The 26650-nt window shown below is 48.8% G+C and overlaps 1 protein-coding gene across 5 annotated transcripts in view; it reads right to left on the reverse strand.

Annotated features, from left to right (window-relative positions):
• IL1RAP (interleukin 1 receptor accessory protein) overlaps nt 1-26650 on the reverse strand; it is a 66550-nt gene that overhangs the window by 9429 nt on the left and 30471 nt on the right. For 2 of the 5 annotated variants that reach the window (XM_074963347.1, XM_074963344.1), the window contains exons 4-10: nt 25849-26041; nt 22459-22624; nt 21287-21358; nt 18893-19022; nt 15729-15877; nt 11916-12065; nt 11099-11242 (exon numbers count right to left, since the gene is read on the reverse strand). In XM_074963347.1, the coding sequence (XP_074819448.1) occupies nt 11099-11242; nt 11916-12065; nt 15729-15877; nt 18893-19022; nt 21287-21358; nt 22459-22624; nt 25849-26041 (1004 nt within the window). Of the gene's footprint in view, nt 1-2412; nt 4363-11098; nt 11243-11915; nt 12066-13062; nt 13184-15728; nt 15878-18892; nt 19023-21286; nt 21359-22458; nt 22625-25848; nt 26042-26650 lie in introns of those variants that run through there. The other 3 variants (XM_074963346.1, XM_074963345.1, XM_074963348.1) reach the window with 3 other exon arrangements.

Consider the following 26650-nt stretch of genomic DNA (forward strand, 5'->3'; position numbering starts at 1 on the left):
AGTGGTTGGAGAGTGATGTGGGGCCTTCCATCCTGCATTCAGATGTCACAGCTGCTTGATGGTAACTCTGGCTGCATTTATTGCAAGGAGATGCTTAACGTGAAGAGATTCCAAAGGCCCAGCAGGAAGAAATGGGACAAAACGATGCACTTTACAGGTTAATCCTGGCTTTACACAGTTTTATAAACTGTGAGGTGCTGATTATATCACAAGTGACAACATGAAGACTGAGTTTACGGCGCCAGGAAACCACACTGCAGAGCCAGCGGTGGATTACGGTTCCAGCACAGCAAAATACATGTTTTATCCTAAGCAAATGAGCAGTTCTGTTGACTTCCAGGAAGCCACCTGGGACTTGGAGTCATCAGGACTATTCATTTACTTAAAACTGCGTAAAGGCTTTGCCGGATTGGGACCTAAGCCAGGACATTTTACAGCTGGGCTCCTTGGCTGTCTCTCCGGCACAGCACAACTATTCCTGTCCAGTTGGATGGACAGTGCACAGATTCCAGTTGTTTGTTTTTAACAATGGCTCCACAATGCGTGTCCCAGTCTCACCAATGGGCATCACAGGGACTGTGACGCTGGCAGACCAGGTGCCAGCTCATGCCAAGGCCCCTAACGAATGCAGAGCCGGAAACCCGTCTGGCTCAGCTGTGGGGTAGTAGTATTAAATAGGTATTCAATTTATAAAAATGTGTTTAGACTTTATGAAATACTTGTAGAATGCTGCATGTATTAATCTCGCTTAACATCTGTAGCCCAGGTTACAAGGTACCATTACGTGTTTGCATTGTAGACCTCTGTAGCTGTGTAACTCATCAAACAGGAAAGGAGCATTAACTCATGTAAAATGCTGGCTTCCTGCAGGAGGGGTTGGGCCCTGCCCTGCTCTGCAAGAAGGCCCATTGAAACCAAATGAGCCATTGTGAAACATCAAAGAACAAATTGGTTATTAATTGCATTCGCCCCCTTCCCCACCCTATCAGAAGAGGAGACCTGCATGTAAATTCATCCCATCAGTTTGAACTCAGGGAGGAAGGGAATAAAAATGTCCAGCAAGAAGAACCTCAAGCTCTGTGCTGCTTGAACTCTTAGGGGCAAAGATTTCTAAGCCTAACAGAGTTCCCCAGGGCTTGGCCTGGGTTAGTCCTAAAGGACGTAGAGCTTGCATATTACGGCACCTTCTATTACCCCTTTGTAACCTAAGGCTGTAACCCATTTGTGTGTGTATCTTACCTGCTTTAACCTTGTAAATAGCTTTCATTTCCTTTCTTACTTAATAAATCTTGTTTGTTTATTATAGGATTGGCTACAAGTGTTGGCTTTGGTGAGATACTAGGGTGAAACTGACCTGGGGTCAGTGACTGGACGTTTGGGACTGGGAGTAACCTGAATATTATTGTGATTTTGCGGGGGTAAGGGACCATCTATCACAAGGACAAGCTTACTTAGGTGGCAAGATAGATCGGATTGCCTAAGGGGACCGTCTGTGACTCCATGTTAAGGCTGTCACAATGCTTGAGTTCACACTAGATACTTGGTTAGTGAAATCTAGGTATAGGACTCACAACCAGTTTGGTGTTTGTGCCGTTTCTTCACAATTTGCCCTGAGGTTGGTACTCAAGCTTGTGAGCAGCTCTGGATAGCCTGACACTACTTGAGTGACAGGGCGAGTTACAGGTCAACCAAGAGTTACAATCTTAGCCACAAACAATATACATGCATTTGCCAGGAGTAACACTCAATTCCAGAATAAAGCAAAAATGCCCCCATGCACCAAGACATGTAGGTGCCCCAAGGGAGAAAGAGAATTTTAGGACAATAGTAAATGATTAACAATTCTACAGACACATGGAAAAACCAATCCTCCTCCCCTAGGAAAGCAGGGCAGAGCTGACCTGCCCTGAGAACTGATTGTCCTCTAATATTAATCATTAGTAAACATTTCTATCACAGCAGAATCTCAAAGCTCCAGCCAGAGCCAGGCCCCATTATGCTGGGCTCTGTAACGAGACAGACGCCTGCCCCAGTGAGCTTACACTCCAGCGCAGCGGTTTAGCACACCAAGCCCTTGCCTATTGCGGCCAGTGCCGGTGCCTCCTGTCTAATCCAGGGTAAAGCAGCCCAGAGTGGAATTTTCAAACGCACCCGGCCTAACCCTGCTGCCACTGATGACAGAAGGGGCTTTACCACTGACGTCAACAGGAGGGAGCGGAGTGAGAGCATTGAAAGAACAGCTGGAAAGCAGGCAGGACTGGTGCACGAGGGCCCAGCACCGACGGGCACTATTAAGACCAGGAAAGACGCTTGTCAGGACCCGTCAGACATGTGCTAGTGGCCCAGAACCGCTCCACTCGTGCATCGCACTGCTTCTTGCACATCCAGCCCAGCTAGTGTCCTTGGTGCTTCTCACTTCAGAGAGTGGGAATTCAGAAACAAAGTATAGGTTGGCAAATACACTTCCATAACTGTTGTTTTAAAAAGTGCAGATCTACAAAACCAAAAATCAGGACAAGTAAGAGAATAAATAAAAACTCTTTATTGCTGGATACTCCTTAATAATCTGTGCAGGGGGTGTTCAGCCTTCCCTGAAACTCTGGGAAGTATGTGCAGACTCAGTCCCATGTGTCGCCAGAGGAGCTGCCGAGTTCTGCCTGTTCTACACGGTGACATACAAGCAACGTTGCCCACTTAACCTTTTGTTGTTGCTGCACTTCTGAGCTAGGAGAGCATTAAGTGCGGATAGGGTGACCAGAGGGCAAGTGTGAAAATTCGGGACAGGGGGTGGGGGGGTAAGAGGTGCCTATATAAGAAAAATCCCCCAAAGTCAGGACTGTCCCTATAAAATCGGGACATCTGGTCACCCTAAGTGCGGACGTCCCAGTGGAATGTGAGCTCTCTGAAGCGCCACCCCAAGCATGCCTGGCAGCATCAGATGTGCTGGTTGACTCACATACCAAGCGCATGAAGATGTGGGCAGAACTTGGAGAGAGGTGGTTTGGATTTTGCTTTTGAAACAAAATGCCTCCTTTAACTCCTTCCACAGTGTTTTCCAACAGCCAGCGGCATAGGTTGAACAGGGACACTGCTCTTCAGCAGGAAAGCAGAGCCGTTTGCAACCCTTGTGAAGTCCCTGAGCTTGTTCTACAAATAAGGGTCACACGCGCATGTGAAGGCAGGATCTGCGGCACTGTATTAATGGAGAAACTCCCCTCGATTCCGAGGATTGGGCACCACAGGGGTTTGGAAACTCAGAAGACTGCCAAGAGTTTCTGAGCTGGGCCAGCTTTTGCCAGAAGGGCTGTAAAACAAATACCACCAAGGAGTACCTTCAAAACAAAACATAAGTACATTTCTGTGACAATCGCTTCACATTTGTAAAGTCCCTGAAGGGAGTCGTTCCCATGGGAACACATCCAAGAATGGTACGAGCCAGCTGAGTGCGAGGTGTGAGCATGTGTTGTAGTGTACGTCCCATCCTGAAGCAGAAATCAGGAGTGTCTGAATGAGCAACGTGGCCACGCCCGTCTCCAAGGATCCTTACTGAAAGCGTAACAGCTCGTCTGGGGACTTTGTTCAAACTGGCCCGGTGCTTCCATGCTGGGGTCGTTACCGCCACGAGCCACTAACCAGAAGGGATGAAAGGTCTTAAGGAGAGACAAAGGGGGATCGAGGTCCCAGAATACCGGGGCAGGGCTCAGGTAAGATCCCAAGAGTGAGAACGCTGACCTGTGCAAACGCCTCCCTTCCACCAAAGGATGCTTGCACCCTTCCTGGATGGCAAATATTTAGACCCTGAGAGTGGATGTAATGCTGACTGGGTCTTGTCCAGCTAAATAAAAGGGGGCACATTTGAAACATTGGCCAGTGAGCTCTTCTCTGACCAGGGCAGTTTAAAAGGCCATAGGGAGGTGCCGTTCTGAAACGCTCAAGATGGAATCCTTCACTGTAAACCTTCAGCGGATATGTTCTTGCCCCCTCCCCACCTCTATAACACATCTCACAGAGAGGAATTGGAAAGCTCCTGCTCACTGATGCTAGCGTGCCTGGTCTTCTTCTTCACTGGCATCTCCACCTGCAGCTGCTTCCAGAACCTGCCCCGTGGGTACTTGGACTTCTCGCCTTTCCACTTAATGACAGTGAGCGCAGTCTTGGCCCGCTTCAGCTCCTTCACCTTGCTCTTCTTGATGGCTTTGTACTGGACCAGGATGACTCTGATGCTGCCCTGGGAGGCCATGTTCTCCAGACCAGCTTTGAGCTCCAGAAGGGCTTGTGTGCCCTGGAGGACGTAGTTGGGGCTCAGCACAACGAGCAGACGGCGGCTTTTCTGGATGAAGCTCAGAGTTTCGTCTGTGACAACTGGGAGAGAAAGACACCGAGCTGGTTAGCGACGGCGGAGAATGCACCGCTGAGGGACTGCGGTGAAGCAGACCCTCCTGGGAGACCGAGCCCCTGTGTGTGTCTGCATGGGGATTTCCCAACCACTTCAGGCAGCTATACCCAATGAAGGCCTCTGCTCCAGCAGCCAGCACCCCCTTCCTTCCCAGCAGCTGGGCCTTTACTGATCCACAAAGGAACTGCTCCCCATTCCCAACCCTGGTCCATGCTGCCCTTCTCTCCAGCACACATGGCCAGGCTCCCCAAGGGCAGAGAGTGGCTGGGGTCGCTCAGAGCCAGTGCTATGTAAACGCCATCATGCCACGTTACCATGAGAGACTCGATCACTGCGGGAAGGCTGCGTGTGGAGAGCGAAGCTGCTTTGGGCAGGCCTGGATTTATCCCAGTTATAAGTGGGACAGAAAAGGAGACCCCACAATCTACTGGAGCCAAGCACGACTGTCATGGGGTGTCATCCCCCTGGGCAGTGTTGTCACCTCAGCTAGGGGGAGATGTGATCTAAGAGAAGCCAGGAACATCTGCGTTTTAATCCTGCTGTCACACAGACAGGCCTTTGGATAAATCATTTCACTCCTCTGCCTCAGTTTCCCCCGCTGTGAGATGGGGATAGTAATTATCCACCCACTGGGGTGTTCCGAGGGTTAATTTAATTTTGAATTGCTGGAGTTCTAACTACTCTCCTGGATCCATTATTAAGCTCCTGCTCCTGGATCCCTCATCACCGCAACAAGGGTGCCCCCACACTATTCCCAGAGGCAGTGACCTCCGCCGCCCCAGGTTTTTAATGTGGGGTCTCTAAAGCGACACCAAGAGAGTCAGTGACATGGTAGCGGATGCCTTTGCTTTCCAGCAGCAGCGAGCAGATTTGCCTGAGCCACCTTCACAAAGTTAATGCAAAGTCCTTCTGAAAGCGCATCTCCCAGCAGCTGCTTCCATCGTTCACAGGCAGAAAATATAATGGAAAAGAAAGTAACACTGGAACTTAACAGCATTTAGCCGCCAAGGGTGCCTGACTCACTCCTGCCAGCAGGAGATCATCTGGAGGGATAATCCATCTCCCCCCTGCTTCTTCATCAAGGACAGCATAATCCTCTACCTATCACACAGGTGCACGCTCTGGGGGCAGGGTACTTCCCTAAGAAGTAGAGGACTTGAAGCCCGGTGGCGTGTGATGGGGGAGCAGCAATGACCTCCCGGCCGTCCAGGTGGGCAGGGACTGGCGCTTGGGGGACCTAACCAGAAGGTGGCAACTGCTGACCATTGCTGTGAGCCTGCGTCACACAGATGGGTATGGAAGCACCCCTGGTTGGGCTTGAAGGCGAAGGGTCCCTAGGTCAGGGTGGAAGGGAGAAGCAGCAAAGGGACATGGGCAGGCAGGCAGGAGAGAAGCAGAGACATGAGAGTGCAGAGCAAGAGAAAGAGAGGTAAGCTTGAAGGCACAGCTTGGCAGGCGGATTTCCGTGACCTACTTTCTTTAGGAATTCGCTGGGGCCTGTCAGGAGTTAGCGGATTCTCATTCTAGGAAGCCGTGTTTAGCAAATCTGGCTCCCCTGGTCACCCCAAAAGACGGGCTGCGCTGATACCAGCCACTCCACTGTCCACACCGGAGGCAGATGTGTGGTGGGGACCAGTGCTCACACACTGAGCGTCACTAACTCTGGGGCACATTCTCTTGTTTTGGCATAGGAGGTGGCCGATGCATTTTAAAAACACTTTTGCAAGGGAGCATGAGGGTGAGGGAAGCCCTTTTCTGCACTCCTTGTTCCACACGTCCCCATGGCACGCTCAGGGTCTTTGCTTCCGGAGCACGGCACAGGTGGTTGGAGCCACATCGCAGAGGCTGGTGCTGGAAGCAGCCACAGGCAGCTTGGGGCCATGCTTCTTTGACCCGTGCACTGGATTCACTTCTTCAGACAAGGCAGAGGAGTGGCCAGTCGCCTGGTGATGGGTGTCGCCAGATGCGCAGTGGCAGACGTCACCATGCCACACGGGGGATTTAAACAAGGAGCTTTTCTTTTTGTGCAAGGACACACAGTGAAGAGGCCAGCAGATCAGACACAAAAAGACGACTACTCTGCAATTACCCACATTACGGCTCAGCTCGACTCACAGCTCTGCCCCGCCAGCAGTTCCTAGCACAGTGCACGGCTGAGCTGTAGTGCTGATTTATTTCTTTTAGCTCTTGATTTTTTTAAACAGGTCCCTGCTGCTTCTCTCTCTCTCTCTAGAGAATTTAGGAAGAGGATCAGGCTTGCCCTGAGGGCAGGATACCGCTGTCTGCCTGCAGACCTGCCACCTTCAGATATGATCCTGCCAGACTTTACAAGGCGAGGAGAGAAAGGCTGTATCAACTCTTCGCTGGAAGAGTGCCATGGATTGGCTAGGGGCTGCAGGGAGTGGTGCTGGCCAGTCAGCAGATGCTGGTTAGAGCTGGCTGAATAATGGTAAAAAACATTCACCAAGTAATTTGAATCATGTACCGAAATTTTTGAATAACTTTTGGCCAGCTCTAGAGATGACTGTCCCACTGAGTCACGCTGTACTGGTACGGTGTGAGGGCACCATGCTGCTGGAAATGCCACCTTCACACACTCGCCACCAGCAGTCATTGAAATTCCCATGGCACTTTTCATTGTAGGCGATTCATATGGATAAGATATTCCTCATGTCCTGTGCTGAACTGCCACACAGTGGTGCTGCTAAACAACCCCTGGGTTCTGCACCCGAGGCGGATGAAGCAATCCCTGGGCCCGCTGTTTGGAAAGCGCTTTGGGACTCTTTGAGATGAAAGATGCTCTGTTCTTTTGAACTGGACCAGTCCCCGAGGAGGCAGAGTGGGTGATATCGCACATGGAGAGAAAGGGGGTGAGAACACCAGAGTGAAAGGCAGAGGACGATTTATAATTAGTTCCCAAGGAGAATGTGCATTTGCTGGGTTATGAGAGAATACAGCAGCCCGCACCCTTTGAGAGCAAGGCACGAACAGAACAGTGGAGCTGTACGTCAGATGCAGAGCTGTCCTTCCTGCTGATATAAAATAGCTGTGGAACATAATGAGCTGAGACGTGAACCATAACGAGGCAGGGAAGAGAGTAGTCTGTTAATGGGCATCTGGGACTGACACCAGAAGGAAAGGAAACAGTTAAGCACTTCCTAAAGCAACCGGCCAATCTGCTCTGGAAACATTCTGCCCCATGTGTGCTTGGCTTCATTACAGTAATGTAGGCCTGGAAAGGACTTCAATAGGTCATCTAGTCCAGTGGTTCTCAAAGCCGGTCCGCTGCTTGTTCAGGAAAAGCCCCTGGCGGGCTGGGCCGGTTTGTTTACCTGCCACGTCCGCAGGTTCGGCCGATCGCGGCTCCCACTGGCTGCGGTTCCCCGCTCCAAGCCAATGGGGGCTGTGGGAAGTGGCAGGGGCCAAGGGACGTGCTGGCCGCCCTTCCCGCAGCCCCCATTGGCCTGGAGCAGTGACCCGCGGGCAGTGGGAGCCGCGATCGGCTGCACCTGCAAACGCGGCAGGTAAACAAACCGGCCTGGCGCGCCAGGGGCTTTTCCTGAACAAGCGGCGGACCGGCTTTGAGAACCACTGATCTAGTCCCACTCTCTGCACTGAGGCAGGACTAAGTATTATCTAGACCATCATGACAGGTGTTTGTCTAATCGTAAGAACCCCCAATGACAGAGATTCCACAACCTCCCTAGGTAATTTGTTCCAGTGTTTAACTATCCTGACAGTTAGGATATTTTTTCCTAATTTCTAACCTAAACCTCCATTGCTGCAATTTAAGCCCATTGCTTCTTGTCCTATCCTTGGAGGGTAAGGAGAACAATTTATCACCCTCCTCTTTTTAAATCTTTTATGTATTTGAAGTCTTATCATGTCCCCCCTCAGTTGTCTCTTCTCCAGGCTAAACAATCCCAATTTTTTCAGTCTTCCCTCACAGGTCATGTTTTCTAGACCTTTAGTCATCTTTGTTGCTGTCCTCTGGACTTTCTCCAATTTGTCCACATCTTTCCTGAAGTGTGGTGCCCAGAACTGGACGCAGTACTCCAGCTGAGGTCTTATCAGCGCCGAACAGAGCAGGAGAATGACTTCTCGTGTTTTGTTTGCAACACTCCTGCTAATACATCCCAGAATGATGTTCACCTTTTTGGCAACAGTGTTACATTGTTAACTCATATTTAGTCAGTGATCCTCTATAACTCCCACATCCTTTTCTGCAGTACTCCTTCCTAGGCAGTTGTTTCCCATTTTGTATTTATGCAGTTGATTATTCCTTCCTAAGTGGAGTACTTTCATTTTCTGTTACTGTCTTTCCCTCCTCATCGAGTGAGGAGCCTCCCATTCATGTTCCTACAATGTGGGCCTACCCTGTTCCTGCCATCATTGTTCCTACACTGGGGCCACGGGACCTTGGTTCTGGCTTTGTGCCACATAGCCACATCTCACCCTTAATGAACTGCTCTACCTGGAGCTTACTGCAAAAATGACATTGTGGGTTCCATGTTTATCGCCTCTCAGGGACTCCAACTTACCTGTCCGCAAATAATTTTTTTGTGTAACTGCCAGCCCTGCAAACCCTATCTAGGATCTGAGAGCCAAGCTGGATTCTTTCCTTCTTGTACATCACCACCAGCAATAAAGACACAGTAGGCTGAATTATGCCTTCCAGTGACACCTGTGCCAACACACGACTGGAACTTAATGAATCAATCTTGCTGATGCACAAGAAGGGGCAGAACCTCTTTCTCCCAGAGCAGCATCAGCTCTGCAAGGTGAACTGGAGCAGAAAACAATAAAAATATCAACTTGCTGAGCTGACTGCTAACAGGCACCAGGAGCAGATCTGCTGCGGAAGGAGATGCCAAGTTTACAGAGTTTCTTCTCAGCACAGAACTGCACTTTTTAGCCCACGGCCGCCTCAACATTGTGTTAAGAAGTAGAATAAACCCTGAAGATTTAGCCTAGAAAAAACCAAAAAACTTAAATTGTCAGTGTTCACCAAACCCTCCCTCAGCTGTCTGGCACTTTGCAGGGGCTGAGCTAACCTGCTATTTTCACTTTGAGTCGGTGCCCAAAGCCCCCAGTCAGGACTGGAGCCCGCTATAAAACTGTAAGTTTTTGTAAAGGGCCAGATGATGCTGCCAAGCGACACCCGTGCAAACACATGGTGGGAACTGCTCTGTGGCCCCTACTAAACTTGGCTCCATGGTTTGGTGACATAAAAATGGTTTTCCTGAGCCTCCTCCCACCGGGGATTGTCAGTGGGTGGAAGAAAGGAGGAGCCACGGTCCTTCCCCTTTCTCTCAGCATTCACACCCTATGGGATGCAAGGTCTCAGTCTGCTGACCACTGGCCTTAGCTAGGGGGACAGGACCAATGTAGAGTGAACAGCTGCTGAACAGAACTATCCAGGGCTGGCTGCAAGAGCCTGCTCCTTCCCAGCATCTGCCTGAGCCTGACCATTGGCGAAAACAAACAAGCTGGCGTACGGCTCGCCTCTTCGTGCAGGCTTTGCATTGACCAACCACCCAGTGGCTTTACCTCGTCACCCACTTGGGGATTCATCTTTGCTTTCTTATATGTCAAAGGAGTGGCACCCAAACATCTTGTCAATGGACTCTGCATGAGACTAGGAGAGCAAAAGGACCCAGGGTCTGATTCTGATCTCCCTTACAGCTGGCTCAGACTGGGGAATCACTCCTGGTTTGGGTTACCTGAGTGCACAAGCCTCTACTTTGGAACAACCTAGCTAGTGATTTTTACCAGCACACGTTCTGACATAACCGGGTCCTCACCCAAAGCCCACTGAAGTCAAGAGCAGTCTTTCCATTGACTTCAATGGCTGTGGCCCTTATCTAGCCTCCGACTGAGGTTCTGGCACCCTCTGTGCCCTGTAGCCATGTGGGATTCCCCAAGAGATGGGGCATTTGGAGCACGGGCTGTTCTTGCATCTTTGCTTCGGCAACCCCAGGTTTGTACAACTGATCCGAGGAGGGTCCTGGATTTGGCCACTCCCGGGTGTGGAGCCCTTTGGCCCTGTCCATCATTAAAGGGTGGGCCCCCAATAAATACAAATGTAGTATTTGCTATTCAGGGTTATTAATATACTGATATTTACTAAGGATAGACGTGCTTCAGGGTATGAGCTGATCTCTGACTAATGGGGATTAGTAGGAAACTTTCCCTGGGGCCTGGTAATCCCATCACTGCTACAACACGATTTATTGCACCTTCCTCTGATGCAGCGGGTGCTAGCCACTGTCAGTGACATGGTAATGCACTGGATGGATTACTGATCAGGGCTAGTATAATAATTCCCCTATTCCTCAGTCCACACCCCCAACTTTATCCTCCCTTCCTTAGGCCAGTTCAGACGTTTTAATTAAGGATGGGGGCTGGTTGCCTTGTGGTGCTTTTAGAGCCCTGTACAGCACACCTCCTGGAAAGAGCATTGACAAATACCCATTGTCATTTGACCCTGGCAGCACCCCCACACACACACTGGCTCGAAGTGTTTGCAGCTGAGTGCAAGGTGAAGCAAGACACCGGAATCTGCTCTGAGGGACGTTTAATGGAGTGGGGGACGTTGCTTTGAAAGGCCAGTTCGTTATCACCCTCCTCTCCATCACCACGGCCTCCAACACAATTAAGGGGAAGGGCATAAATGGTGGGCATCCCCCGTGACATACTTACTTCCCCCGGGCAGGCTGTCTCTGTCGAAGATACACAGCTTGTATCCAAACTCGTTCTCCAGGACTCCGCGCAGGGTCAGCAGCACAAACTCCTCCTCCTCGGCATTCCGGGCATAGGACACGTAAATGTCATACTCCTTACCGTCTGAGAGTCGGGAGCAGAGACACTTCTGTTACTGCCTACGGTCCATGCCTTCCCCCATTGTTCAGTCCCCACCTCCCCTGCTGGCTCTCGAGTCTTAAAGGTGCCATGGACCTGTACCTATGAGCCATCTCGCCAGACAAGGCTTTGCGCTTCTCTAGCCTCAGCGGGACTCAAAGCGCCTGGCACACCTTCACGGGATCAGCAACAAACCTGCCATTCCAGCCAGGGACCTACTCTCATCCCAGTTTTCCATAGGAAGAAACAGCGATGTGGCGTGCCTGGGGGATGAGCTCAGAGTGACATAAGAAGCCTGATTCTGTGCTCAAGACAGAAGACCGTTCTTTCCACACCCTTAGCAGAGAGGCTAAAGACTGGACAACATAGGCCTGTCCCTCGAGATGGTCCCATGAGGGATCTTAATGGAGCAATGTGTGGAGAGCTTACATTATCCTGGCCACACCGCACCTACTCCAAGGACACCCTCCTTGACCCTGCCTCTGGCTCCTCTCGCAAGCATTCAGTTCACCCAGAAAAGTGAAAACAGTTAAGGACATTTAGGGTCAGTGTTACCCTGCTTCTGGAGGGGGTAGAAATGGCCTGCCACAAAAGTTATCTCCAGAACCAAAGGGACTAGCAGCAAGAAGCAGGCGTTGTAACCCCGTGGAACCCTTACCAAGAATGGCTTCGTCCGTTCCAAAGTGAGCCCGGTAGAAGAGAACCATTTCGAGCCAATAAACGTGGTAGACGACGATCAGGATCACCACCAGCAAGACTGTGGCTCCCAGTCCACAGGCCAATTCCACAGTGTATCTTGGAGCTGGAACTGGGGTTAAAAACAGACCGATCTTTTTTCATGGAATACACTGGGCTTCCATTTTAATGGGCACATGGCTGGATCACAGGCAGCCGAAGGGCATAACACAATGTGAGCCCATCTGTAAATGGAGGTTCCTGTAGGACATCAAAGGCTAATGCCTAAATAAGTACACACACACGTGCGCGTGCGAACCGTGGGCAGTTTTAGGGGGCTGGGCGGTTGCAACATGAAGGAGGCAATTGAAGGGGAGCCGAAATGACTGAAGGGCTAATTCTGCTGCCCATACAGACACTGAAGATGGGTGAAGTAAATCACTCCCCACATCTTCCCGGAGCAAGACAGAAGGCCAGGGAGGAATCTCTGAGTCCCAATTCCCTTCTGCCGCAGGACGGCCGTCACTCTGGGCTCACGCTGGCCTCAGAGGGTACGATTGTGAAAGCCGCCTGACCCCCGACTGTTTCTAGTCACAAAACAGAAGGAAGGCTCTGAGAAAACACTGGAAAGACTGAACTGTTTGCAAAGAGGTAAGATGACCTGTCCTAAACAAGACAGACTCTCTCAAGAAGCCAGCGTTTGCTAACAGTAGTATCTGAGATGCCCCTGTTTTTCCTCATCCTTAGAATACGAATTAACGTGGTAACTGTGTGGCATCCCTAGGCAAATACTGACCTTTTAATGGGCACAGCTGAACTAAGTGACGTGCGCAGTGGCGGTTTGACTAGAGAGCCATCAGCAGTAAGTGGAAGCATCACAAAACTCATGGATGTAACTGAGCTTTATTAGCCAACAAACCAAACCACCAGAAAGAGAAAACAGAAACTGAAAGAATCCAGCAAGTCTCCATGGGTAGCGAACAGTACAAGAGATACAGGAAACAATGAAAGAGACAATCCCAAGAAGAATAAAACCAGGAGCCAGAAATGAATATAAACCAGTGGCAGGGAGAGGAGGGAATTTTTTCATAGCCAACATAAAAGAAATACAAGCCCACTTGCTAACATTTATAAGGCAAATGGTACTGAGAGGTTAGGTCCTGGCCATCTTGAGCCACAAGTGGCAGGATGTGATGGTCTGTAGCTAGTTGACTTTAGCCTGCAGTGATCCAGGCTGGCTCTCGCATTCTGCTGTGGAATGGAGCAGAAAGAAAAAAGAAGACATAAGTAACTTGTCTACAGAAAGAGAAGCTTCCAGTCAACTATCCTGGGGTCTGCCAAAGTGGACAGGAGGGAAAGAGAGACAGTTGCAGACAGTCAAGCATCAGTCAGCCAAGAAACAGCATTCTGTGAGGTCCTGGAGGGCTGTTTTCTAAACAAAGGGCCAGCATGCCGTACATCTCAATTTCCCTATCCATATACAAGAAGTAAGCGCATAGACACTACAGTGATGACTTCTAGAGAAAAGCTTAAGATAGGCTGATAAATGGCTCTAACCAAACTCTGCCCTTGATTAATTGCATGCTCTGTCTGGGGCTCCTTTCTGAAGGGACACACAAAGATTGTAGAATTGTCCACCCGAGACAAAGAAAAAGGGGTGAAAAACAGATGCAAAGTGGTCGTTAGTGAGGAAAGCCTTCCTTCGGATCAATCATGTCTACTCTCCCAGCAACCCTGGCGGCAGCAGAGTATAACATTTGAGGAGCCAAGTGTCTTCCTAATGAAGATCTCTGAAATCCAGAGGACGACTCCTCATGTTGACAGAGAGTAGGGCAGAGCAGGAGCCACAAAGTTGTTTGACTTAAGTCAGGAAAAGGCTATTTTTTGGCATCTTGCATTTGAAATATGTTAAACCAGGGCAGACTCCTCTCTGGTGGAGCGTCTTAGAAACAGCAATCTTTCCTGATGTGCAGCTGGGCAGTCTCTCAGGCCTTCTGTGTACAGTGCTGTCACCCACTGGAGGTTAGTGAGGTAACAGAAATGTCTGCCCGGCTAAGAAAACCTGGTGCGGACATGCCTGAAGAAAGGGTTTTGGCTGCTGTGAGATGGGTGTGTGAAACAGGAAAAATACCGCTCAGGTTAAGAGAGAAACAGCTCTAGAAAAAGTCAGCTTTTTCTCTGAATTATACTTTTTATCCAGAATTTGCCCACAGTCCTGGCAATGGCTCTCTAGATTACCCTCCAACAGTAGCCAAGGCAGGAACCAAAACCAGAGCGCTGTGAGGAGTGTTTCATGCTCTGAGGTCTGTCTAGTTTCCATCTGGGAATCTCAAAGGAAAGTGACCTTGAAGGGCTTCAAGCACAGCAACTTCCAAAAGGCATTTCCTGTCTGTCCGGTCACACTGGCGGGGAAGCAGTAAGGTGGTGATCTGCCTCAGGGACACTCTGCCTGGAAACCCATAATGAGAGACTGCCAACGTCTTTTGTCTTCAAAGAGGCCCCAGGGTTAGAGAGGATGTTCAGATTAGGGTTTCCTAGTGAGGGGCAGTTATTTGACACTGGCTAAAGTTGTTTCTTTAAGTGAAGTCCAGACTCAGGGGCCTGTTCTACTGATGCATAGGGCATGGGTCACCCCACACTAAAAATACCGTGTTTAACAGGGACGAATAGCTTTGGTTAGAAGAACTTGTGTGCTCATCCCATGACGAGTTTCCACTGACCCTCTTGCAAAGCTGTGGCATGTTTAAAGCAGGGGAAAAGACCCTGAGCAGGGCCTGGGACAGTGACCATTGCTAGAGTCCAACGAGAAGGTCAGTGCATAGCTCAACCGGGAAGTCTAATCAGCCCATGGTTTTTTTGATTTTTCTGGTGCACAGTCCAGAAATGCCATGCCTCAGCAAACGCTCCCCCATCCTGTGCTGACAGCACCCACAGCATGTACCGCTTGGCACGGAGTTGGAAGAAAATATCCTTCCATCATTTAGGGCAGAATGATTTATGTAGTTTAGTGTCCGGGATATTGAGCTTTAAAAGAAGGGTCAGAGTACAAAAAAGGCTGCAGCTTCCCACACAACCCAGCTTGGTCAGCAGAAATGAACATAGAAAAGCCATCAAATTTGGCTGCTGCAGGATGTATCTTCTCCTCCCGCGGTACAGAGATAAATGGGAACTGTGTCCATGCACCAAGGAGATAACAGACGTCTAAAGAACAACTGGATGGCACCTCCAAGAGGGGTCTGACAGCTGACATAGTGTAACAACCTGGTTCCGGCTCCTGAACTCGAAAACACCTCGGGCAGAACACCATGAGCCCCTGCTCCCTGAGGGCTAGATTGAGCCTTTAGGCTCAGCCCTGTAGAAGGGCGACAAGTCACGGCGCCAGCCTAGAAGTAGCAGGAGCAAGGAACCGTGACAGACAGAATTCTCCCTTGTTTTGAGGGAGAGTTCAACCCTTCCTTCCTTTCAGGGTGCAACTTACTAGTCTCTTTGGCCCTGCTCCACTTGCTGCCTGGGAGGGAACAGAACCCTGGTTCCACACCCCATCTTTCTTCATACCCACTTGAGCGCAGTAGGGAATATCAGGCATGCAGCCTCTACTCTCTTCCCTAGAGCCGGAAGTGCAATGTGGGTAGCAATAAGAAGGCTACACAGGAGCAGAGGGAGCAGGAAATATTTACTCCCCCTATTCCCTTGTATGGGCCCATCTTGCCCCAAGAAATTTCTTCCACATTCGACCATGCGTCTAAGATTTTTGCTTTGCTGCATCCGTTAAGCCGCTGCTGTGCAATTCCATTACCTTTCATTCCCACCATGGCCGTCTGGTGAACCTCTCCTCTGGTGTTTCTGGCATGACAGGTGTAGTTGCGCTTCAAGTCCTTGGGTGTGACCTTGGAAATGGTCAGAGTCCTTGTGATGTCCTTGTGTCCAAATTCGAGAGTAGAGACACTGGAACAAAAAAGTTAAAAGCATTACACATGCTAACACTGGCTGCACTGTTTGTGATTTTTTTTAATACACACACACACACACACACACACACAATTCAGCCTTTCCTTTTTTGCAAATCACACCCATATTTAGGAATTGCTTCATTTTTCACAAAAACTTTTACAGCAGAACAGTCTGACCTTTTGGTTCCTCTGTGAACTGGTTTTGTTTAAATTTCTTGGCATTACTTTTGCTTATTGCCAGTGTGAGGAATATGATTGATCAACTGGTGTCCTGGGGCATTTTAGAGGGGAAGGGTGGGCTTGCCATAAGGCACTGGACAAAGACTCATGAGATCTGGGTTTAGTATCCACCTTCATCACAAACTTTCTGTGGGACCCTGGGCAAGTCATTTAGTCTCTCTGTGCCTCAATTACCCATCTCTAAAATGGGGATAAAAAGATTTCCTTTCTTCTCCACTTTGTTTTGTCCGTCTCGTTTGTGAACTCTTTAAGACAAGTCTGTCCTTTAGTATGTATCTGTAGAAAAACCAGCACACTAGACCCCCAACCTTGGTTGAAACCTCTACGTGCTACTGTCACACCTAGTCATAGAGTCACAAATTCCAAAGCTAGGAGGGAGAGTTGTGGTCACTGAGTCTGACCTCCTGTATAGTGCAGGCCAGAGAACTTGCCCCAAATCATTTATAGAGCAGATCTTCTAGACTAACACCCTATCTTGATTTAAAAATGGTCACTGATGGAGAATCCACCATAATCCTGTTCCAATGGTTAATTACTCTTGCTGTTAAAACATTACGCCTTATTTCCAGTCTGAATTTGTCTAGCTTCAACTTCTAGCCATTGGATTGTGTTCTACCTTTTTCTGCTAGATTGAAGAGCCCATTGTTAAATATTTGTCTGCCATATAGGTACTTATAGACTGTGATCAAATCATCCCTTAACCTTCCCTCTGTTAAACTCAATAGATGGAGCTCTTTGAGTCTATCACTGTAAGGCCGGTTTTCTAATCCTTTAATCATTCTCATGGCTCTTCTCTGAACCCGCTGCAATTTATCACCATCCTTCTTGAACTGTGGACACCAGAACTGGACAGACTATTCCAGCAGTGGTTGCACACTAGTGCCACAAATAGATGTAAAAGAACCTCTCTACTACTTTATATCCCCCTCCCCTGCATCCCAGGATCACATTAGCTCTTTTGGCCACAGCATCGCACGGGGAACTCATGTTCAGCTGATTACCCCCACCCACCCCCAAATCTTTTTCAGAGTCTCTGCTTCCCAGGATAGTCTCCCATCCTGTACGTATGGCCTGCCTTCTTATGTACATGGTATTCTAATGATAACAATGCTCATCTTCAAACAAATTCTGCTTCATCCCCAAGCTAATTATGGACTGATTCTGCTACCCATCATATTTATTAATATTCTTATGAACAAAATGATGACTGTCCAAATGTTAGAACCGAAAGCCAAGGTGGATTTGAAAGCATGGCAAATTAATAATTGGTTTTTAATTCCTCTAACAGTTTGGAAAAAAAACAAACACAAAAATCCCACGACCGGTCACCCAGTTCTTTATAAACCACTGGTAGATGCTAACCTGACCCCACACAAGCAATGCGAAACCTAAACATCATGACGAGACATCTCCAAGGAAATCCCAGCTGCTCCAGGGTGTTGTTGGGTGATTCTGAAGATGGTATTCTGGCCTCTGAGTCAGCACGGAACGAAGGGCCTAGCCTGGTGCTAGGGCAGTGGTTCTCAGCTCTGGTCCACCGCTTGAAGGGCGGCCAGCACGTCCCTCAGCCTACGCCGCTTTCTGCAGCCCCCATTGGCCTGGAGCGGCGAACCGCAGCCAGTGGGAGCCGCGGTCGGCCAAACCTGCGGACGCGGCAGGTAAACAAACCGGCCCGGCCCGCCAGGGGCTTTTCCTGCACAAGCGGTGGACCAGAGTTGAGAACCACTGTGCTCGGGGGTGCTGTGCTGCAGGACAGAGTTTTCCAGACAGTTTGTAGCACTTTTTATGAGCCCTTGCAAGTTCTGATTTGGGTCGTTACTTTCAACCTATCCGCAGTGCCCCGGCAGTTTCCAGTGGGTGTTGCTCCTCTCTTCCGATCCTGAAATGTTGTGCATACTTGCTATATTCTACTCCTCGGCGGCTTCTTTCCAGTGGCGGGAGAAGCTGTAATAACAGAATGTGACCATGTCTCCCTCTAGTGGCCGGTCCCAGGATGCTGCCATCTCACAGCTATGGGAGTTCTTCATTTCAAGGAGTAATGACTTGTGAACTTGGTGCTAATGTCTTGGTGGGGCGGGTGTGGTTCAATCTGCACTTGCAGTTGACGTGCATATGCATGAGTCACGGTTCATTACAACATGATCTCTGTAAATATGTCATAAAGCACTTTGGCACCCTCCAGGATGAAAAACATAACAGGGAATGGAAGATACTGTAACAAATCTATTGCTCTCAACAGGTCATTGTGAGGATGGTGGGGAAAGGCTTCACATGCTCCTGTTCCAAAACCAACTGTCTGAGGTAAAGAGAGCGCCTCCCTTTGTTGTTAACAGTACAGAGTCTATGACACACAGCAATGCAGTTCCCTTATTCTCCATTAGAGGGCAGTGGCTCACACTAGCCAGTTTGCGATGCTATTACCAATGATGAGCCCTCTTTAGCTTATGGAGCCTCTTAATGATGTCTCTTTTAAAAGAAAGCTTGGTGACAAACAATGAGCAGATCATGGTTAAGTATCATAACTACGCACAGGTGCTGCATTGCACCCGGTGTGATTTGATCTGACTAACACTAAGAAACGAGTGACCCCTGGCTCCTGACGTTTGGGACTTGCCAATAACCTGAACAGTCTTTTCCCATTGGGAGCTCTAGGTGTTGCCAACGGGGCAGTGCTGCTGAATACCCCAGGCCTCTCTGTGGGATCCCATGTGCAGCTAGCGGAGAGGGCTGCAAGAGATATGCAATGAACATCCTTCTTATGAAACATTACCTTTCGGAGACTTTTATTTTCATGTCTGTGATATCGTCTGTATTTTTTCCATCAACAGTCCACCAGACCTCCGTTTGGGAGTCCTTCAGAAAGGTGAAGTAGACTTCGCAGGGCAGAACAAGGTCGGCACCTAGGAGAAGAGGATTAGGGTGGACGCAGCAGCTTCTGCTTTCCAGAGCCTCTTATAGCCCGAGTTTAAATGGAAATGAAAAGGAACAGTCACAAGAGTGAAATGCCTGCAAGCTGCATGGAAGCTTTTTCAAAACACCATAATAGAGGCTCAAACTAAACGTACACTGCAAATAAAAAATACAGTAAGAGGACCAAAAAGATGCCACCATGGCTAAACAACAGAGTGAAAGAGGCAGTTAGAGATCAGAAGACATCCTTTAAAAACTGGAAGGCAAATCCTACTGAGGGAAATAGAAAGGAGCATGAACTCTGGCAAGTCAAGTGTAAAAGTATAATCAGGCAGGCCAAAAAAAGATTCTGAAGAGAAACTAGCAAAAGACACAAAAGCTAACAGGAATGTGGCCAAAATATATTTTCAAATGTCTGATAACTGTAACAGTGGGAATATTTCACTTTTGTTTTACAAATAAACAGTAAATAAACAAACAAATCTCTCCCTAACCAGGTACTTAAGTGGTTCCTACCACCACGTTGTGAGTGCCTGTGATGGGGTCTTCACCCCACACTGGCCCTGAAGGAGTTAATGTAGGCTAAGAAAGGGGCCAATCAACCAGCCAGGCCACAGCTGAGGGCAATCAGGAGGCTGAAGTAACCCCCTGACTGGATGAGGAAGCCCTGAGGAGGAATGGGCTGCTTTCATAAAGGCAGGAAGCTGATAACAGAGGGGGCTGCAGGGAAGCAGCCTGCAGTCACTGCCAGGGGGAAGGGAGGTGCGTTTGGGGGCTACAGAGGCAAGTAGCCTGCGGTTACCCCCTGGGAGCAGGGAGCTGTGGGGCTGGCAAACCCAGAGAAGTGGGGAGAGCCAGAAGGTAAGGAAGGGCTCAGGGAAAAGGCAGCAAGGTCCAGGGTGGAGCAGACCGGGGCTGCCGACTGGAGGGTCCCTGAGCCGGGAGCCGGAGTAGAGGGTGGGCCTGGGTTCCCCTACCTGCCACTGGGGAAGTGGCACCAGTTGGGCAGTGACGGGGAAGATGGCCTGAGCCCATTCTTTTGAAGAGACTGACATCCCACAAAGGGGAAGCGCACATAGTGACCTGGCCCAAGGGCCAAGTCATGAAGAAGGAGCACCCGGTCGCAGAGACTGAGAGCGCAGAAGTAGGATGTGCAGCAAGCAGAAGAAGGGGGCCCTGGACTGTGCTGGTCTCCAGAGCGGCCAGGAGGAGGCACCCCTAGCTGTGAATGAACCCCATCACAATGGCCACACACACACACACACACACACACACAATAATTGGTTTATTCTCAACACCCCTGGGAGGCCAAACGGGGCTATTGTCTCCATTTTACAGATGGGGAAACTGAGGCACAGAGAGAGTAAGTGACTTGCCCAAGGTCCCACAGGATGTCTGTGGCAGAGCAGGGATTGAACCCAGATCTCCAAATCCAGTGCCTTCAGGACAACATCTTCCTCATTATTATGAATCATGTTTATTATTTGCAATACTGCAGCTTCCAGAAGCTGTCGGTGCCTAAGGACCAATGAAGAATGGGCTAGGTACTGTGCAAACCCAGAGTACCAGACAGTCCCTGCCCTGCAGAGCTAGCAATCTAAAGAGACCAGACACGCACAGTGCCAGGGAAGGGGGAAAACACACCAGCAGAGTGAACTATGTGAGGGTGGGCACGATTTTAGGAGGAGACTGGCTAAATGGAAAGAAAGGGGTGGGGGAGAGGGCAGGTGTGGAGTGAAGATGAGCTAAGGAGACTATGTGAGGGGAGGATTAGCACAACCAGACAATCAGCACGGGGCAGAGAAAGTCCAGTCAAACCTGTAGAAAGCTCTCTGAATGTCTGCAGATCCCTGCCTTGGCCGCGGCTGAGGAAGGCACGCCCCCAGCTGTGCCCCATTTTACCCCCTTCTCTCCGGTGCTTTCTCTGCTTCTGAAGCTGCTCCTACCAGCTGGAGCCTGATTTCCATGTTTATTATTTCAGTAAGTCTGTATGCTCAAAGAGCCTTCTTAAGCTGTGTTCTCATGTCCCATAATTGGGCTTTGGCAATTTGGAAGCCACAGAAAAGAGAGAGAATCCCATGCTGCTTGCAAAGCAATCACGGCCCCCCATATGCTTCAAGTAAAGACACGAAGGAGAGCCGTGGGAAAGCAGGCAACCGAGATGAACCTCTGTGCTTGTTAATTACATGGCTTAAGATAATCTTCCCCATCAATGCATGTAGGCTTCCCGTGGGCAGCTACCGCTGTGATTTACCTGCTTCGAGTTCGTAGGTTATTTTCTCATTTGGAGAGCTAAACTGCGGTGGCATTGCCTTGGCTGGAGACCCTGCAGAACAGAAAACAGAATCCCCCCCGCCGGGGTCCCAGTTGAAAACACAGTCAGTCTTCATTAGGATTTGGAATTATTTCAGACTATCTTACAGTAACTAGCCACTTGCATATACTCTACCATCTGTGACTGCACACCAGGGTCATTCACCCCCTGCGCCCCCAGATGTGCATACCCATCTCCCACTGCAGTTGCTGAGAGTTGCGTGCATGTCCCAAAGGGCAGAAGTTGATCTAAGTAGAAAGTGGTCCCAGTCACACAACTTGATGCCCAGTCCAGATTTTGAAAACCCCCACCTATAGGGCTATCTGGATAGATGATCTTGGCCCAGCTGCAGTCCCGAGGAATCACACCTCCAGCTAGGCCCTTTGGACTTTACCTACAGTTCAGCCTATCACACAGATTTTTCTACTGCTGCTCTTTAAAAAAAAAAAAAAAAAACAAAAAACCAACAAAAACTGGTTTTTCCTGCCAACAGTATTCTCTCCTCCTACCATGCCCTCAGTGAGCAGCTGTTACCACGTGACACAAGCATGTTCTCATGTTTACCAGGTTTTTACACTCTGCACAGTGTTTGCTGCCACATGGAGCATTCTCTGTCACTTGCATAGCACCATGTGTGTGCTGGGCACACTGTAGGCAGCTCTGAAGAGACAGCCTCTGCCCTGAAGATCCTATAGTCTGAACAGATGAGCCTGCTAGTTTTAAAATAGACCGCCTGAGAGAAGGCAGGAAACACACAGCAGCCACTGGGAAAACGAGACACTATTTCTAATAGTGAGTTGAGATCACCACAGACAGACTTTAACCTGTAACACACAACCGTGACGGGGCAATGCCAGCAGAGGCCAACCCAGATCATCTCATCCTCACTCACACGACTCACCCTGCCGGAGATGTGTCCTGGGCATTCACATGCCAGGGGAGGCTGACCCCAGCAAACTGAAATACCTGGCGGTGGCAGATTAATTAATTCATTTACGCCAAGGAGTCAGAGGTGGGACCAATAGTCAGTCACTGATCGAGCCCGCAAGAGCCTTCTCCAGAACTTTTCCTCTCTGCTGCTACAATTCTGTATGGTTTTTTATCCTCCTTACCTACTACCTTCATCCTTATGGTTCTGGTGAGGTTGTAGGTCCTTCCGTTCTCCTTGTAGCTCACAATGCAGGTGTAGTTCCCTTTGTACACGCTGCGGACAATGCCAATGATGAGCGTTGGGCCCTCGGGATATCGGTCGTGGAAGCCTTTCACCAACACGCAGTTCTAGAAGCAGACAGCAAAACACGCTTTTGGAACTAAAATTCAGAAACTTGTTTTCAATCCCTCTATAAAAATCTAAAGCTCTGCTCTGGTTGGAATAAGCCTAGGAGGCAGTATTTGGATTTCGATTCAGTTCAGGCTAAGGTCTAGGTTCTACAGCATCAAAATCTCATGAGTCCAATAAGGTGAGGGGCACAATTGTCCACCCCGTGCCTCGGTTTCCCCAGATGGAGCGAGTTACTTTTCAGGAAAGATTAAGGCTGGGATAGTGAAAGGAACTGGAAGGAATCAGGCACCCAGCTCCCATTGAACTGTATGTCTCATTCCTCTTCGCCGCTTTTCCAAGCGGTATGAGTTGTTGAGGCTCTTCAGGTCAGTTTCCCATTGATGGAGAGATCACTGATGGTACTGCCTTTCTTTAACTTCTTTTTACACAATAGAGGCACCTGTGCTGGAACAGAGAATGCCACATGCAGCCCGCAGGCAAATCCCCTCTTTCAGAAATATCAGCCAATGCCCAGTTCCCAGAGAGCAACTCCGCCTCAAGAATTAGAGAGATTAAGACAGACAGCAAACTCCCTTACTGTTTATAACCACTCCCCCAAAGACTCCACATCACAAAACTAACCATACAGCGTGTCTTCGGACTGTCTGCTGCTCACACTGTAAGAGAGCTAACAGGTGAGACTGTAACAGCACCAGCTGGTGTCTCCTGCCATAACATCCCTTCAACTCCTTGGGCCATTAGGCTCTTTTAGGCTGTGATTTTCAGATTTTCAAAGGTGCTGAGCACCCACTAAAGCCAGCTGGATCTGCAGGTGCTCAGCACCTCTGGAAATCAGCCCATAAATGCACACAGCTTAGCTAAGCAGTGAACAAAGGGGAGACTTAACTATCTACAGGTTATTTAGAGGGTATAAACATCAAGAAAGGAGAAGAATTATTTAGCTCAGTACCAAGGGGTATAATGGGATGAAATTAAAAAGGAAAACCTCTGGCTGGAGATCAGGGGGAAAGTCCCATAACGAGAGCTATGGGGCTGTGGAAACATTTACAAGGAAACGCTGGCAAGTAAAACCTTAACCATCTTTGCACTTCCAATGCTTTTAATCGCTGGAGTATCTGGGCACCAACAAAACTGCAACAAAATTTTGTCTCCACCGCTCCCTCTCGTGTGTTGGGTTTTTCCTCTTCTTTCTCTCTATGAAAGTGAGTGTAGGTACTGCAAGGAATAATCTTGAAAAGGTAAGGCGATAAGAGTAGATGACCCTCGTAGGTTTATTCCATCTCTAACTTATCAGGTTCTATAAAGAGAAAGAGCTCTTAGCAATGGGTGAGGGTCCCAGAAGAAAGAAAGACATGGAAGTAAAAAAAAAGGACAAGAAGTAAACTTAACTCTATTTACAAACTGACACCAAATTGCAAACTGACATCTTCAGCTGGCATAGCACTTTTGCTCTCAATGGGACTATGCTACTTGATGTCAGCTGAGGATTTGACCCAAAATGAGCAACTGACCAAAAGAAATCCACAGTACAGGAACCTTAATAAGCCTTCCTCTGTCAGAAAAAGCAGGAAACCTGTCCCAAGTGCCAAGTTACAGGCTCCTTTTCAGAAAGGTTTATATCCTCTAAATAGGCTGATGATAACTTGACTGTCATAAAAGCCAAAGATTTGTACATTTTTCAAGTGCATTTCCAACTCAGATTTATCTTAATGTGACAGCTGAAGACAGAGGTAATATACCATTGTTAATGGCTTTTACTAGGCAAAGTGGCTTTTATGGCTTGCTGCCTGGAAAATGATTTAAATGGCACTCTTTGTTTCATTCTGCTAATTGATTGTCGATATTTGACCATCAATGGATGATACAAATTAGTCATTTAAACCACCAATATGAAGCTACTCCTCTTGGCCCAGAACGAAGGGTTTTAGTTAGACCAGATACAGCTGCACACCTGCGACACCTTCCATCTACGAATCTCAAACTGCTGTACAAAACATCAGCGATTTTAGCCTCCCCGCCCTGTGTGGCTGCATCTCCACTGAGCCTACCTAGGGGATTTTCTCACCACTGGCTTAGCATGCAGGAAAGTGTAGCCCAGCCCCTAACGTTCTTACCACTGTGTCACCTAGCCCTGCCAGGAACAGAGCTGGACACTGCTATGTCTGTCACTAGCCAGGGCAAGCAGAATCTCGAAAACCTCAAAGGAGACATCAAGATTTTCAAAAGTGAGGAGCACCCAACTGCAGACACCAGAAAGGGGCCTAATTTTCAGGTGGTACCTCCGGTCGGGCCCCCCAAAAATCACTCATCACTTTCCAACCTCTTCACCTAATAGTAATAATTCAGCCATCGATGTCAAGGCGCTTTACAAAGGAGGTCAGTATGGCTAGCCCTATTTTATAGATGGAGAAACTGAGGCCCAGAGCGGGCATGTGACCTGCCCAAGGTCATTCAACAGCCCAGGAACTGAACCAAGATTTCCTGAGTCTCAGTCTACTGCCCTCTCCAGAAGGCCACCTTGAGACTAAACTCTTCCTTATTAGAACATAAGAACGGCCATACTGGGTCAGACCAAAGGTCCATCTAGCCCAGTGTCCTGTCTTCCAACAGTGGCCAATGCCTGGTGCCCCAGAGGGAATGAACAGAACAGATAATCAGCAAGTGATCCATCCCCTGATGCCCATTCCCAGCTTCTGGCAAACAGAGGCTAGGGATACCATCCCTACCCACCCTGGCTAATAGCCATTGATGGACCTATCCTCTATGAATTTATCTAGTTCTTTCTTGAACCGTGTTATAGTCTTGGCCTTCACAACATCCTCTGGCAAGGAGTTCCACAGGTTGACTGTGCATTGTGTGAAGAAATACTTCCTTTTGTTTGTTTTAAACCTGCCGCCTATTAATTTCATTTGGTGACCCCTAGTTCCTGTGTTATGTGAGGGAGTAAATAACACTTCCTTATTTACCTTCTCCACACCAGTCATGATTTTATAGACCTCAATCATATCCCCCCTTAGTAGTCTCTTCCAAGCTGAAAAGTCCCAGTCTGATTAATCTAGGCCCCAACCCTGCGTCAGTGCCAGCAAGGGACGTTTCACTGCTGACTTCAAAGGGAGCAAGATCGAGGCAGCAGCTCCAGTAACTTCAGTGGAGTTGCATCAGGGAGTTTGGGGGTAGAATTTGGCTTCCTGGTTCTTAGCCCCGCTACTCCCTTTCTTACCCTGTACCAGTTGACAGTTGGCGTTACGCTGGGAGGATAAAAGCCATCAATATCTGGACAAATGATCTTCTCGTTAGTATGCTCCAAATAGAACAGCTCTTCAGTAGGTTTTATTGATTGGCTGACGCAAGAAGTTTGGTCTTTCTGAACAACCTCCAGGGGAAACGCGACCTTGCTGCAATAGGTTGTGTTTCTAAGCACAGAGGAGGAAACACGATTAGCTTGGTCTAGTTTATTCATGTGGCATTATGAATGAAATGAAATTAAAAGTCACAGTTTGGGTCACAGAAATGACGGCTCCGATGAGATAGATCCAGCCTCTATTGTCGTATTTGCATGTAGGAAAACTCCAGACAGACACACTGAGACAGACACAGCAGCCGCACAGTGCATTAGAAAAACCTAAAGACTGTTTTCCCCATGCAAAGACAACTCACGTACTGCACCATCCTTTACCAACGTAATGAAAACAACGGGGGCTAAGACGTGAAAGAGGAAGACAGACTGAGATCTCCTCTTTGTTGCTTTGGGGATGCTACATTCATTTTCTCCTGCACCTGGAGCTGTTTTTAATTCCCTGGAACTCTTTTGGGGTGTCAGGAAACTTTGGCAAATCAGCATCCAGTTGACATATTACCCTGCCTCTGAAGCCATCTCCACTTCTATATAGAGATTGCTCCTTACTGGAGAGGGCATGTGGATTTTGCCAGTATTCTCCCCGTGGACACTCGCAGTTAGCACGGAGAGGTATGTGCATTAACGTCTGCAAGGTGCTAAGCATTATTATAATATAAATGGGCTT

This window comes from Natator depressus, chromosome 9 (genome assembly GCF_965152275.1).
Source record: "Natator depressus isolate rNatDep1 chromosome 9, rNatDep2.hap1, whole genome shotgun sequence".
NCBI lineage: Eukaryota > Metazoa > Chordata > Testudines > Cheloniidae > Natator > Natator depressus.